General features: G+C 67.4%; 1 protein-coding gene across 1 annotated transcript in view; it reads left to right on the forward strand.

Annotated features, from left to right (window-relative positions):
* Positions 1 to 13,241, forward strand: part of OPLAH (5-oxoprolinase, ATP-hydrolysing) — a 45,927-nt gene that overhangs the window by 11,566 nt on the left and 21,120 nt on the right. The window contains exons 5-15 of the mRNA XM_071418225.1: positions 27 to 222; positions 1,761 to 1,926; positions 3,396 to 3,534; positions 3,875 to 3,942; positions 4,858 to 5,159; positions 5,264 to 5,376; positions 6,431 to 6,601; positions 9,411 to 9,548; positions 10,842 to 10,980; positions 11,374 to 11,486; positions 11,886 to 12,037. Coding sequence (XP_071274326.1) covers positions 27 to 222; positions 1,761 to 1,926; positions 3,396 to 3,534; positions 3,875 to 3,942; positions 4,858 to 5,159; positions 5,264 to 5,376; positions 6,431 to 6,601; positions 9,411 to 9,548; positions 10,842 to 10,980; positions 11,374 to 11,486; positions 11,886 to 12,037 — 1,697 coding nt within the window. The remainder of the gene's footprint in view (positions 1 to 26; positions 223 to 1,760; positions 1,927 to 3,395; positions 3,535 to 3,874; positions 3,943 to 4,857; positions 5,160 to 5,263; positions 5,377 to 6,430; positions 6,602 to 9,410; positions 9,549 to 10,841; positions 10,981 to 11,373; positions 11,487 to 11,885; positions 12,038 to 13,241) is intronic.

The following is a 13,241-nucleotide window of genomic DNA, read 5'->3' on the forward strand; positions in this document are numbered from 1 at the left end:
GACCCAGGTGTGTCCCCCTCTCACAGGTGGCCGGGTCACGAGCAGCAGGTGGGGGCCCTGGCGCTGTCCCTGGGCTTCTCGCAGGTGTCCCTGTCCTCGGCCGTGGCCGGCATGGCGCGGGCGGTGCCGCGGGGGCTCACGGCCTGCGCCGACGCCTACCTGAGCCCAGGTGTGCGCAGGTACCTGCACGGCTTCTGCCAGGGATTCCGGGACGGGCTCAAGGTGAGCGGGGCTGAAACGGGACAGACTGACCCGGGACAGACACGGGACAGACCTGGGATAGGGCTGGGATAGGGCAAGGACTGACCCAGGCCTACCTGAGCCCAGGTGTGCACAGGTACCTGCAGAGGTTCTGCCAGGGATTCCGAGACAGGCTCAAGGTGAGCGGGGCTGAAACGGGACAGACACGGGACAGACCTGGGACAGACACAGGATAGGGCAGGGACTGACCTGGGACTGACCCAGGCCTACCTGAGCCCAGGTGTGCGCAGGTACCTGCACGGCTTCTGCCAGGGATTCCGGGATGGGCTCAAGATGAGCGGGGACACACCTGGGATAGACCCGGGACTGACCCGGGACTGACCCAGGATAGAGCAGGACAGACAAGGGACAAGGCGGGGACACTGACCCAAGATAGAGCAGGGACACTGACCCGGGACTGACCTGGGATAGGGTGGGGACACTGACCCGGGATAAAGCAGAGCCTGACCAGGACAGACCCAGGACTGACCCGGGACTGACCCAGGACTGACCCGGGACTGACCTGGGATAAGAGTGGGACAGACACGGGACAGACACGGGACAGACGCGGGGACCCCCCAGACCCTGCCGTGTGCCCCATTCCCCTCTGAGACCCCCCCACGGGCCCCCTCCCACCCCATGGGCCTCCCTGAGCCCCCTCCATGTCCCCCCAATTCCGCTGAGCCCCCCGGGACCCCCCTGACCCTCATGGACCCCCCCAATTTCCACAGGGGGTGCGGGTGCAGTTCATGGGGGGCTCTGACCCCATACTGACCCCACAGACCCCCCCAACCCCATTTCAGGGGGTGCAGGTGCTGTTCAGGGGGGGGCTCTGACCCCACAGACCCCATAGACCCCCCCCTGACCCCACAGACCCCTCTGACCCCCCCGTACCCCATTTCAGGGGGTCCTGGTGCAGTTCATGGGGGGCTCTGACCCCATAGACCCCCCCTGATCCCACAGACCCCCCCTGACCCCCCTGACCCCCATTTCAGGGGGTCCCAGTGCAGTTCATGTGCTCGGACGGGGGGCTCTGACCCCACAGCCCCCCCTGACCCCCCGTGCCCCATTTCAGGGGGTCCCAGTGCAGTTCATGGGGGGCTCTGACCCCATAGACCCCATAGCCCCCCTGACCCCCCTGCCCCCCCATTTTCAGGGGGTCCCAGTGCAGTTCATGGGGGGCTTTGGCCCCACAGACCCCTCTGACCCCCCCGTACCCCATTTCAGGGGGTCCCAGTGCAGTTCATGGGGGGCTCTGGCCCCACAGACCCCCCTGACCCCCCTGCCCCCCATTTCAGGGGGTCCCAGTGCAGTTCATGCGCTCGGACGGGGGGCTCTGACCCCACAGCCCCCCCTGACCCCCCCGTGCCCCATTTCAGGGGGTCCCGGTGCAGTTCATGGGGGGCTCTGACCCCACAGCCCCCCCTGACCCCCCGTGCCCCATTTCAGGGGGTCCCGGTGCAGTTCATGGGGGGCTTTGGCCCCACAGACCCCTCTGACCCCCCCGTGCCCCATTTCAGGGGGTCCCGGTGCAGTTCATGCGCTCGGACGGGGGGCTCACCCCCATGGCCAGTTTCGGGGGGGCCCGGGCCATCCTGTCGGGCCCGGCCGCGGGGGTCGTGGGCTACGCCCGGACCACCTTCGACCCCCGGGATGGGACCCCCGTCATCGGCTTCGACATGGGGGGTGAGACAGGGGCAGCGGGGGGGGCACGGGGGGATCGGGGCCATGAGGGGGGCACGGGGGGATCGGGGGAGGGATTGGGGTCTCAGGGGGATGGGGGTCCCATTGAGGGTGGGGGTCCCATTGGGATTGGGGGCACAGGGGGGTCCCATTGAGGGTGGGGGTCTTGGGGGAGTGGGGGTCACAGGGGGGCAGTGGGGCTGCATTGAGGGTGGGGGTCCCATTGGGATTGGGGGTCACAGCAGGATTGGGGTCCCGGGGGTCCCATTGGGATTGGGGGTCTCGGGGGGGTCCCGGGGGGTTTGGGGGCACGGTGGGGATCCCATTGAGGGTGGGGGTCCCGGGGGGTTTGGGGACACGGTGGGGGTCCCATTGAGGGTGGGGGTCACAGCAGGATTGGGGTCCCGGGCATCCCGCTGGAGTTGGGGTCCCAGAGGGGAGGGGTTGCATTGAGGGTGGGGGTCCCATTGAGGGTGGGGGTCCCTTTGGGATTGGGGGTCATGGGGGGGTCACAGGGGAATTGGGGTCATGGGAGGGGGTCCTGCTGGGCTTGGGGTCACCAGGGGGGCATTGGTGTCACGGGGGGTTTGGGCGCCCTGTTGGGGTTGGGGTCCCATTGAGGGTGGGGGGTCCCGCGGGGGTTGGGGTCACAGCAGGTTTGGGGTCCCATTGGGATTGGGGTCCGGCTGGGTTTGGGATTGGGTTTTTGGGGTCTCTCTGGTTTTGGGGTCCGGCTGGGTTTGGGATTGGGTTTTTGGGGTGCAGCAGTTTGGGGTCTGTCTGGGTTTGGGTTGGGGTGGTTTTGGGGTCTCTCTGGTTTTGGGGTCTCTCTGGTTTTGGGGTCTGTCTGGGGCTGGGATGGGGAATTTTTGGGGTGCAGCAGTTTTGGGGTCCCCTGCAGGCACCTCGACGGACGTGAGCCGTGTGAGGGGGTTTGGGGTCTGTCTGGGGTCAGTTTTGGGGCCATTTTTGGGGTGTCCCAGGTACCTTTACGGATGTGAGCCATGTGAGGGGGTTTGGGGTCAGTTTTTGGGGTGCAGCAGTTTTTGGGGTGCCCCAGGCACCTCAATGGATGTGAGCCGCTTCGTGGGGCAGTTGGGATGGGATGGTTTTGGGGTGTTTTTGGTCAGTTTTGGGGCCATTTTTGGGGTGTCCCAGGCACGTCTATGGACGTGAGCCGTGTGAGGGGGTTTGGGGTCTCTCTGGTCAGTTTTGGGGTCACTTTTGGGGTGTCCCAGGCACCTCTACAGACGTGAGCCATGTGAGGGGGTTTGGGGTCTCTCTGGTCAGTTTTGGGGTCAATTTTGGGGTCATTTTTGGGGTCTCTCATGCACCTCTACGGACGTGAGCCGTGTGAGGGGGTTTGGGGTCAGTTTTGGGGCCATTTTTGGGGTGTCCCAGGCACCTCGACGGACGTGAGCCGTGTGAGGGGGTTTGGGGTCAGTTTTGGGGTCACTTTTGGGGTGTCCCAGGCACCTCGACGGACGTGAGCCGCTTCGCGGGGCACTTTGAGCACGTGTTCGAGGCCAGCACGGCCGGGGTCTCCATCCAGGCCCCGCAGCTCGACATCAACACCGTGGCGGCCGGGGGGGGCTCCCGCCTCTTCTTCAGGTGGGGAGGGGGCTCCGGGTGTGGGGAGGGGGCTCCAGGTGTGGGGAGGGGGCTCCGGGAGCTCGGGGGGGCTCCAGGAATGGGGGGGGCTCCCGCCTCTTCCTCAGTTGGGGAGGGGGCTCCAGGGATGAGGAGGGGGCTCCAGGTGTGGGGGGGCTGGGGAGGGGGCTGCAGGGATTGGGGGGGGGGGATGTGGGGAGGGGGCTCCAGGTGTGTCCCAGGGGAATGAGGGGGCACCCGTGAGTGTCACCATCCCTTCCGTGTCCCCCCTGTCTGTCCCCATGTCCCTGTGTCCCCCTGTCTGTCCCTGTGTCCCCCTGTCTGTCCCATGTCCCCACAGGTCTGGGCTCTACGTGGTCGGTCCCGAGTCCGCGGGCGCCCACCCGGGCCCCGCCTGTTACCGCAAGGGTGAGTCAGGGACAGCACCTGTGTCCCCATGTCCCCATGTCCCCGTGTCCCTGTGTCCCCATGTCCCCGTGTCCCCGTGTCCCCGTGTCCCCCTGACACTCCCTGACCCCCCCAACACCCCCGTGTCCCTCTGCCCCCCCCCCGTGTCCCCAGGCTGTCCCCTGACCCCTGGTGTCCCCATTGTCCCCTGGTGTCCCCAGGCTGTCCCCAGGCTGTCCCCTGACCGCTGTTGTCCCCTGACCCCTGGTGTCCCCATTGTCCCCTGGTGTCCCCAGGCTGTCCCCAGGCTGTCCCCTGTCTCCTGACTCCCGTGTCCCCGTGTCCCCGTTGTCCCCATGACCCCCATGTGCCCTCTGACCCCTGGTGTCCCCGTGTCCCCAGGCATTCCCCTGACCTCCCTGCTCTGTGTCCCTGTGTCCCCTCTGACCCTCCTGTGTCCCCCATGTCCCCCATGTCGTCCCCGTGTCCCCAGGCTGTGCCCTGACCCCCCAATGTCCCCATGTCCTCCTGACCCCCCAATGTGCCCCTGTCCCCAGACTGTCCCCCTGACCCCCCCATGTCCCCTGTGTCCCCCCTGACCCCCGGTGTCCTCAGGCATTCCCCTGACCCCCGCCATGTCCTGTTGTCCCCAGGCTGTCCCCTGACCCCCTCCACCATGTCCCCATGTCCCCCTGACCCCCTCCATGTCCCCAGGCTGTCCTCTGACCCCCCATGTCCCCGTGTCCCCAGGCTGTCCTCTGACCCCCCCTGACCCCCTCCATGTCCCCAGGCTGTCCCCTGACCCCCCAATGTCCCCTTGTCCCCAGGCATTCCCCTGACCCCCATGTCCCTGTTGTCCCGGTGTCCCCGCGTCCCCCTGACCCCCCCCATGTCCCCTGTGTCCCCTGACCCCCGCGGTGTCCCCGTTGTCCCCAGGGGGTCCCCTGACTGTCACCGACGCCAACCTGGTGCTGGGCCGGCTGCTCCCCGAGTTCTTCCCGCGCATCTTCGGTCCCGACGAGGACCAGCCCCTCTGTCGCGACACGGCCGTGGCGGCCTTCCGGGAGCTGGCCGCCACCATCCGCGCCTTCCGGGGACACGGCGGCGACACCGACGGCGGCGACACCGCTGATGGTGACACCGCTGATGGTGACAAGTTCTCGGTGGAGGAGGTGGCGCTGGGCTTCATCCGCGTGGCCAACGAGGCCATGTGCCGGCCCATCCGCGCCCTGACGCAGGTGCGGGACCCCCGAGGGGGAGACCCCCGGGCCATGGGGACGGGGACGCTCGGCGGGTGGCAGCGGTGTCACCCGTGGTGTCCCCTCGCTGGTGGCGGCGGCAGGCGCGGGGTCACGACGCGTCGCGACACGTGCTGGCGTGCTTCGGGGGCGCCGGGGGGCAGCACGCGTGTGCCATCGCCCGCACGCTGGGCATGGCCCGCGTCTTCATTCACAAGTACGTGAGGAGGGGGCGCGGGAGACCCCCGGGGCGGGCAGGGGGCGTGGGGAGACCCCCGGGATGGGCAGGGAGACCCCCGGGGTGGGCAGGGGGCACAGGGACCCCTGAGATGGGCAGGGGGCACAGGGACCCCCGGGATGGGCAGGGAGACCCCCGGGGCGGGCAGGGGGCGTGGGGAGACCCCCGGGATGGGCAGGGAGACCCCCGGGGCGGGCAAGGGGCAGGGGGACCCCCAGGATGGGGTGGGGGCGCGGGGACCCTCTGGGTGGGCGGGGAGACCCCTGGGGTGGGTGGGGAGCGTGGAGACCCCCGGGATGGGTGGGGGGCGTGGGGAGTCCCCTGGGGTGGGTGGGGGGCGTGAGAGACCCCCAGGATGGGCAGGGAGCAGGGGCACCCTCTGGGTGGGCACGGAGACCCCCGGGATGGGGTGGGGGGCGCAGGGACCCTCGGGGTGGGCAGGGGGCGCCGGGACCCCCAGGATGGGCAAGGGGTGCGGGGACTCCCCCAGGATGGGTGGGGAGACCCCCATGGATGGGCAGGGGGAGTGGGGACCCTCAGGGTGGGCAGGGGGCGTGGGGACCCCCGTGTTGGGGTTTGGGGTATGGGGATCCACCCTTTGGGGTGGGGGGCGCGGGGACTCCCGTGTTGGGGGCGGGACTGGGGGGGGTCCCCGGGGATTCCCCTCTGGGGGGGGCCTGGAGACCCCGCCCCTGACCCTGACCCCGCCCCTGACCCTGACCCTGACCCCGCCCCTGACCCTGACCCTGACCCTGACCTGACCCCGACCCCCCCGTAGGGCTGGGCCTGGGGAGGGGGCGCGGGGGGTTTGGAGTGTCCCCGCCTTTGGGACGGGGTGTCCCCAGGACGGGGACAGGGATGGCCCGGGGCTGTCCCCGCAGAGTGTCCCCGCAATGTCCCCTTGGTGTCCCCTTGGTGACAGCGCTGTCCCCTCCCCGCAGGCACAGCGGGCTGCTCTCGGCGCTGTCCCGGCACTGTCCCCGCAGTGTCCCCTTGGTGTCCCCCTGGTGACAGCGCTGTCCCCTCCCCGCAGGCACAGCGGGCTGCTCTCGGCGCTGGGGCTGGCGCTGGCGGACGCGGTGCAGGAGGAGCAGGAGCCGTGCGCGCTCCCGTACGGCCCGGGCGCGTTCCCGCGGCTCGAGGCGCGCCTCCGCGAGCTGGAGCGGCGCTGCCGGGACGCGCTGAGCGCTCAGGGCTTCGCACCGTGAGAGACAGCGCGACACCGCGACACCGCGACATCGCGACAGAGCCGCGATGGGGGCGGGAGGGAGCGCCGGGGGGACAGGGGACAGCGGGGACAGCGGGGACAGCGGGGATTGTGACAGGGGACAGAGGGAACACTGAGGATGGGGACACTGAGGATGGGGACAGGGGACACTGGGGACACTGAGGACAGTGGGGACACTGAGGATGGGGACAGGGGACACTGGGGACACCAGAGATGGGAGGATGGGGACATTGGGGACACCGAGGATCGGGGACAGCTGGGACAGGGGGGACAGAGGGGACAGCGGAGATCAGGGCTGAGGACAGTGGGGACAGTGGGTAGAGGGGACACTGGAGATGGGGCAGGGGACACTGGGGACAGCAGGGATGGGGACAGGGGACACTGGAGATGGGGCAGGGGACACTGGGGACAGCAGGGATGGGGACAGGGGACACTGGAGATGGGGCAGGGGACACTGAGGACAGTGGAGAGTGGGGATGGGCACAGAGGACAGTGGGGACAGAGGGGACAGCGGGGATGGGGACAGAGGACAGTGGGGACAGCGGGGAGAGGGGACACTGGAGATGGGGCAGGGACAGCAGAGGGGACACCAGGGATGGGGACAGGGGACTGGAGACACTGGGGACACTGGAGATGGGAGGATGGGGACATTGGGGACACCGGGGATCGGGGACAGGGGACAGCGGGGATGGAGACTGGGGACAGAGAACACTGGAGATGGGAGGATGGGGACAGGGGACACTGGAGACAGTGGGGATGGGGACATCAGTGACACTGGGGATCAGGGACTGGGGACACTGGGGACAGCGGGGACAGCAGGGACAGGGACACCAAAGATGGGAGAATGGGGACAGGGGACAGTGGGGACAGTAGGAATGGGGGGGTGGGGACAGGGGACACCCAGAATGGGTGACCAGGGACAGGGATGGGAGGCAGTGACACCAGGGACAGGGTGACATGGGAACAGGGTGATGAAGTGACAGCCTAGGGCCAGGGTGACACAGTGGCAGTGACACAGGGCCAGGGTGACATGGTGGTGGTGACATGGGGACAGAGTGACGTGGTGAAGTGGTGACACTGGTGACGTGGTGGCAGTGACATGGTGGCAGTGATGCAGTGCCAGGGTGACAGGGTGACACGGTGCCACAGTGCCAAGGTGCCAGTGTGACGTGGTGGCAGGGTGACACGGTGACACTGGTGCCAGGGTGATGTGGTGACAGCAGGGTCAGGGTGACGTGGTGGTGGTGACACGGGGACAGGGTGACATGGTGGCAGTGACATGGTGCCAGAGTGACGCTGGTGCCAGGGTGACACAGTGACAGTGGTGACACGGTGCCCATGTGACAATGTGGGTGCCCGTGTGACAGTGTGGGTGACAGGGTGACACTGGTGACAGTGTGCCAGGGTGACAGTGTGGGTGACACAGTGCCACAGTGCCCGTGTGACAGTGTGGGTGACAGTGGTGACAGGGTGACAGGGTGCCCGTGTGACATGATGACACAGTGACACAGTGCCAGGACACCCGTGTGACAGTGTGGGTGACAGGGTGACACGGTGACAGTGGTGCCACAGTGCCTGGGTGACACGGTGACACGGTGACACGGTGACACAGTGCTGGGGTGTTGGTGACATGGTCACACAGTGACAGGGTGACCCCGGTGACATGGTGACATGGCAACACCGGTGACACTGGTGACATGGTGCCAGGGTGACAGGGTGACACGGTGACATGGCGACACTGGTGACACTGGTGACACAGTGCCGGGGTGTTGGTGACATGGTGCCACTGTGCCAGGGTGACACGGTGCCGTGATGCCATGGTGACACAGTGCCGGGGTGTCGGTCCTAGGGTGACATGGTGACACGGTGCCAGGGTGCCACTGTGCCAGGGTGACACGGTGACATGGTGACACTGGTGACATGGTGACAGGGTGCCACGGTGACATGGTGACATGGTGACACTGGTGACACAGTGACATGGTGACATGGCAACACTGGTGACATGGTGACACTGGTGACACGGTGACATGGTGACAGGGTGCCACGGTGACATGGTGACACAGTGACATGGTGACATGGTGACACTGGTGACACAGTGACATGGTGACATGGTGACACGGTGACATGGTGACACTGGTGACACAATGCCAGGTTGACACGATGCCAGGGTGCCATGGTGCCGTGGTGACACGGTGCCGGGTGTCGGTCCCAGGGTGACACTGGTGACACGGTGACACTGGTGCCACAGTGCTGGGGTGTTGGTCCCAGGGTGACATGGTGACACCGGTGACACTGGTGCCACGGTGACAGGGTGACACAGTGCCATGGTGACACGGTGCCAGGGTGTCGGTCCCAGGGTGACATGGTGGCACAGTGACACTGGTAACATGGTGACATGGTGACACTGGTGACACGGTGCCAGGGTGACACTGGTGACACAATGCCATGGTGACATGGCGACACAGAGACACTGGTGACACGGTGCCAGGGTGACACGGTGACACTGACACTGGTGCCATGGTGACACGGTGCCGGGGTGTCAGTCCCAGGGTGACATGGTGACACAGTGACACTGGTGACACAGTGACACTGGTGACACTGGTGCCTTGGTGACACAGTGACACTGGTGCCAGGGTGCCAGGGTGCCACAGTGACACTGGTGACACTGGTGCCTTGGTGACACAGTGACAGGGTGCCAGGGTGCAGGGTGCCACAGTGACACTGGTGACACTGGTGCCTTGGTGACACAGTGACAGGGTGACAGGGTGTGCGCGTGTCCCCGCAGGGCTCAGATCCGCACGGAGCCGTTCCTGCACCTGCGCTACGAGGGCACCGACTGCGCCCTGATGGTGTCAGCGCAGGGACACCCGCCCGGGCCGGGCACCTGCGGCGCCGGCGACTTCCTGGGGGCCTTCACCGAGAGGTGAGTGACACCAGCGCCACCACAGGGCCACCAGGGCCACCACAGGGCCACCAGTGCCACCACCAACCTGCCACAGGGCCACCAGTGACACCACAGGGCCACTAGGGCCACCAAACCTGTCACAGGGACACCAGGGCCACCACAGGGCCACCAGGGCCACCAAACCTGTCACAGGGACACCAGCGCCACCACAGGGCCACCAGGGCCACCACAGGGCCACCAGGGCCACCAAACCTGTCACAGGGACACCAGCGCCACCACAGGGCCACCAGGGCCACCACAGGGCCACCAGGGCCACCAAACCTGTCACAGGGACACCAGCGCCACCACAGGGCCACCAGGGCCACCACAGGGCCACCAGGGCCACCAAACCTGTCACAGGGACACCAGCGCCACCACAGGGCCACCAGGGCCACCACCAACCTGCCACAGGGCCACCAGTGACACCACAGGGCCACCAGGGCCACCACCAACCTGCCACAGGGCCACCAGTGACACCACAGGGCCACCAACCTGTCCCAGGGCCACCAAACCTGTCCCAGGGCCACCAACCCCTGCCCGGGGCCACCAAACCTGTCACAGGGCCACCAGTGCCACCAGACCTGTCACAGGGCCACCAACCTGTCACAGGGCCACCAAACCTGTCACAGTGCCCCCAGTGCGATCTCAGTGCCACCAGTGCCATCCCAGTGCCCCCAGTGCCATCCCAGTGCTGTCACAATCCTCCCATCCCAGCCCCCCAATCCCTTCTCTCTCTGCCCCTTTCCCCCGTCAGTGTGTCCCTGAGCCACCAGGGTCAGTGTCCCTGTCCCCCCATCTGTCCCTGTCCCCCTGTCCCTGTCCTGGTGTCACTGTGGCTGACGCTCCCCTGTGTGTCACTGTCCCTGTCCCTGTCTCTGTGTCCCTGTCCCTGTCACTGTCCCTGTGTCCCTGTCCCTGTCCCCAGGTACCAGCAGGAGTTTGGTTTCACCATCCTGGGCTGTGTGTCCCTGTCCCTGTGTCCCTGTCCCTGTCACTGTCCCCATGTCCCCATGTCCCTGTCCCTTTCTCAGGTACCAGCAGGAGTTTGGTTTCCCCATCCCAGGCCAGGCCATGTGTCCCTGTCTGTGTGTCCCTGTCCCCGGGGTGTCACTGTCTGGGTGTCCCCATGTCCCTGTCACTGTCCCCATGTCCCTCTCTCAGGTACCAGCAGGAGTTTGGTTCCACCATCCCGGGCTCTGTGTCCCTGTCCCTGTGTCCCTGTCCCTGGGATGTCACTGTCCCCATGTCCCCATGTCCCTGTCCCTCTCTCAGGTACCAGCAGGAGTTTGGTTTCACCATCCCGGGCCGGGCCGTGCTCGTGGATGATTTGCGGGTCAGGGGCACCGGCAGCACCGACCCCGTGCCCGAGCCCCCCCTGGCACCCCGCGGGACCCCCCCGAGAGTGGAGACGGTGAGGGGGGGCTGGGGGGGGCACCGGGATGGGGGGCACCGGGAACGGGGGGTACCCGGGATGGGGGGCACAGGGAACGGGGGTACCCGGGATGGGGGGCGGCACCGAGGCCGTGCCCGAGCCCCCCCAAGTGCAGACGGTGAAGGGAGGGCTGGGGGGGCACTGGGGGGAGCTCGGGTCTGGGGGTGACCCCAAGGTGACCCCAAGGTGACCCCAAGGTGACCCCAGGGCTGACCCAAAGTGACCCCAGGGGTGACCCAGTGCTACTTTGAGGCGGGGTACCGGGACACCCCCGTGTGACCCAGGGCTGACCCCAGGTGTGTCCCCGGTGCCCCCCCCGCCCCCAGGTGACTCAGGGGTGACCCCAGGTGTGTCCCCAATGTCCCCCCCCAGGTGACCCGGTGCTATTTCGAGGGGGGGTACCAGGACACCCCCGTGTTCCTGCTGGGGGAGCTGGGCTCGGACCATGCCCTGCCCGGGCCGGCCATCATCATCGACACCAACAGGTGACACACGGACACACGGACACACGGACACACGGACACACGGACAGGGATGGGACAGGGACAGGGATGGGACAGGGGGGACCCTGAGGACAGGGGGACAGCTGGGGACAGCGGGGGGACATGGCAGGGGGGACGGGGACAGGTAGACCCAGGCATGGGGTGGGGGGGGACATTCAGAGGGGTTTAGGGGACCCCGAGGTGACCCCTGGGGACCCCAAGGAGCTGTGGGGGACACGGGGACCCCTGGGCTGGGGTGGCACCCCTGGAGGGATTTGGGGGGACCCCGAGGTGACCCCTGGATGACCCATGGGACCCCGGGGGGATTTGGGGCACCCCGGGGGGTTTGGGGCACCCCGGGGGGGTTTGGGGGACCCCAGGGTGACCCGCGTGCCCCCCCAGCACGATCGTGGTGGAGCCGGGCTGCGTGGCCCGTGTCACCGCCCTCGGGGACATCAGCATCGAGGTGACGGCGGGGCCGGCGCCCGCCCTGGGCGCGGGGCTGGAGCCGGTGGCGCTGTCGGTGTTCTCGCACCGCTTCATGAGCATCGCGGGTGCGCCCGGGGGGGATTTTGGGGGGATTTGGGGGGCTCTGAGGGGTCCTGAGGGGTCTCTTGGGCTTCATGAGCATCGCGGGTGCGCCCGGGGGGATTCGGGGGGGATTTGGGGGGCTCTGGGGGGCTTTGGGGGGATTTGGGGGGCTCTGGGAGGTACTGAGGGGTCTCTTGGAGCTTCATGAGCATCGCGGGTGGGACTTTGGGGGGGATTTGGGGGGTCCTGAGGGGTGTCCTGGGGCTTCATGAGCATCACGGGTGCATCCGGGGGGGATCTGGGGCGGATTTGGGGGGTCTCTTGGAGCTTCATGAGCATCGCAGGTGGGTCCTGGGGGGCTCTGGGGGGGATTTGGGGGGTCCTGAGGGGTCCTGAGGGGTCTCTTGGGCTTCATGAGCATTGCAGGTGGGACTTTGGGGGGATTTGGGGGCTCCTGAGGGGTCTCTTGGGGCTTCATGAGCATCGCGGGTGAGACTCTGGGGGGGATTTGGGGGGTCCTGAGGGGTCTCTTGGGCTTCATGAGCATCACGGGTGCATCCGGGGGGAATTTGGGGGGCTCTGGGGGGGCTTTGGGAGGTCCTGAGGGGTCTCTTGGGGGTCTCTTGGGCTTCATGAGCATCGCAGGTGGGACTTTGGGGGGCTTTAGGGGGGATTTGGGGGGCTCTGGGGGGCTTTGAGGGGCTTTGGAGGGTCCTGAGGGGTCTCCTGGGGCTTCATGAGCATCGCAGGTGGGCCCTGGGGGGCTCTGGGAGGATTTGGGGGGGATTTGGGGGGTCCTGAGAGGTCTCTTGGGGGTCTCCTGGGGCTGCATGAGCATCGCGGGTGGGTCCTTGGGGGGATTTGGGGGGTCCTGGGTGGTCCTGGAGTGGCCTTGGGGGTCTCTGGGGTGGTCCCTGGGGGTCCCCCTGGTGTGTCCCCGTTTTTGGGGTGTCCCTGGGGGTCCCCACGATCACAATCCCCCCCCCATTCCCTCATCTCCCAATTCATCCCCCCCAGCTCCCCAAGGCAGACCCAGGGCTGGGGGTCCCGGGGTGGTCCCGGGGGTCTCTGGGGTGGTCCCGGGGTGGTCCCTGAGGGGTCCCCAGCCCTGTCCCATTTTTGGGGTGCCCCTGAAGTTCCCGTGGCCCCACAGGGACCCCTCAATTCAGTCTCATCCCTCGAGGCAGATCCAGCACAGGGGTCCCAGGGTGGTCCCGGGGGTCTCTG

Source organism: Agelaius tricolor, unplaced genomic scaffold (assembly GCF_023055355.1).
Source record: "Agelaius tricolor isolate 1412-34295 unplaced genomic scaffold, bAgeTri1.0.p SCAF_78, whole genome shotgun sequence".
Taxonomy (NCBI): Eukaryota; Metazoa; Chordata; class Aves; order Passeriformes; family Icteridae; genus Agelaius; species Agelaius tricolor.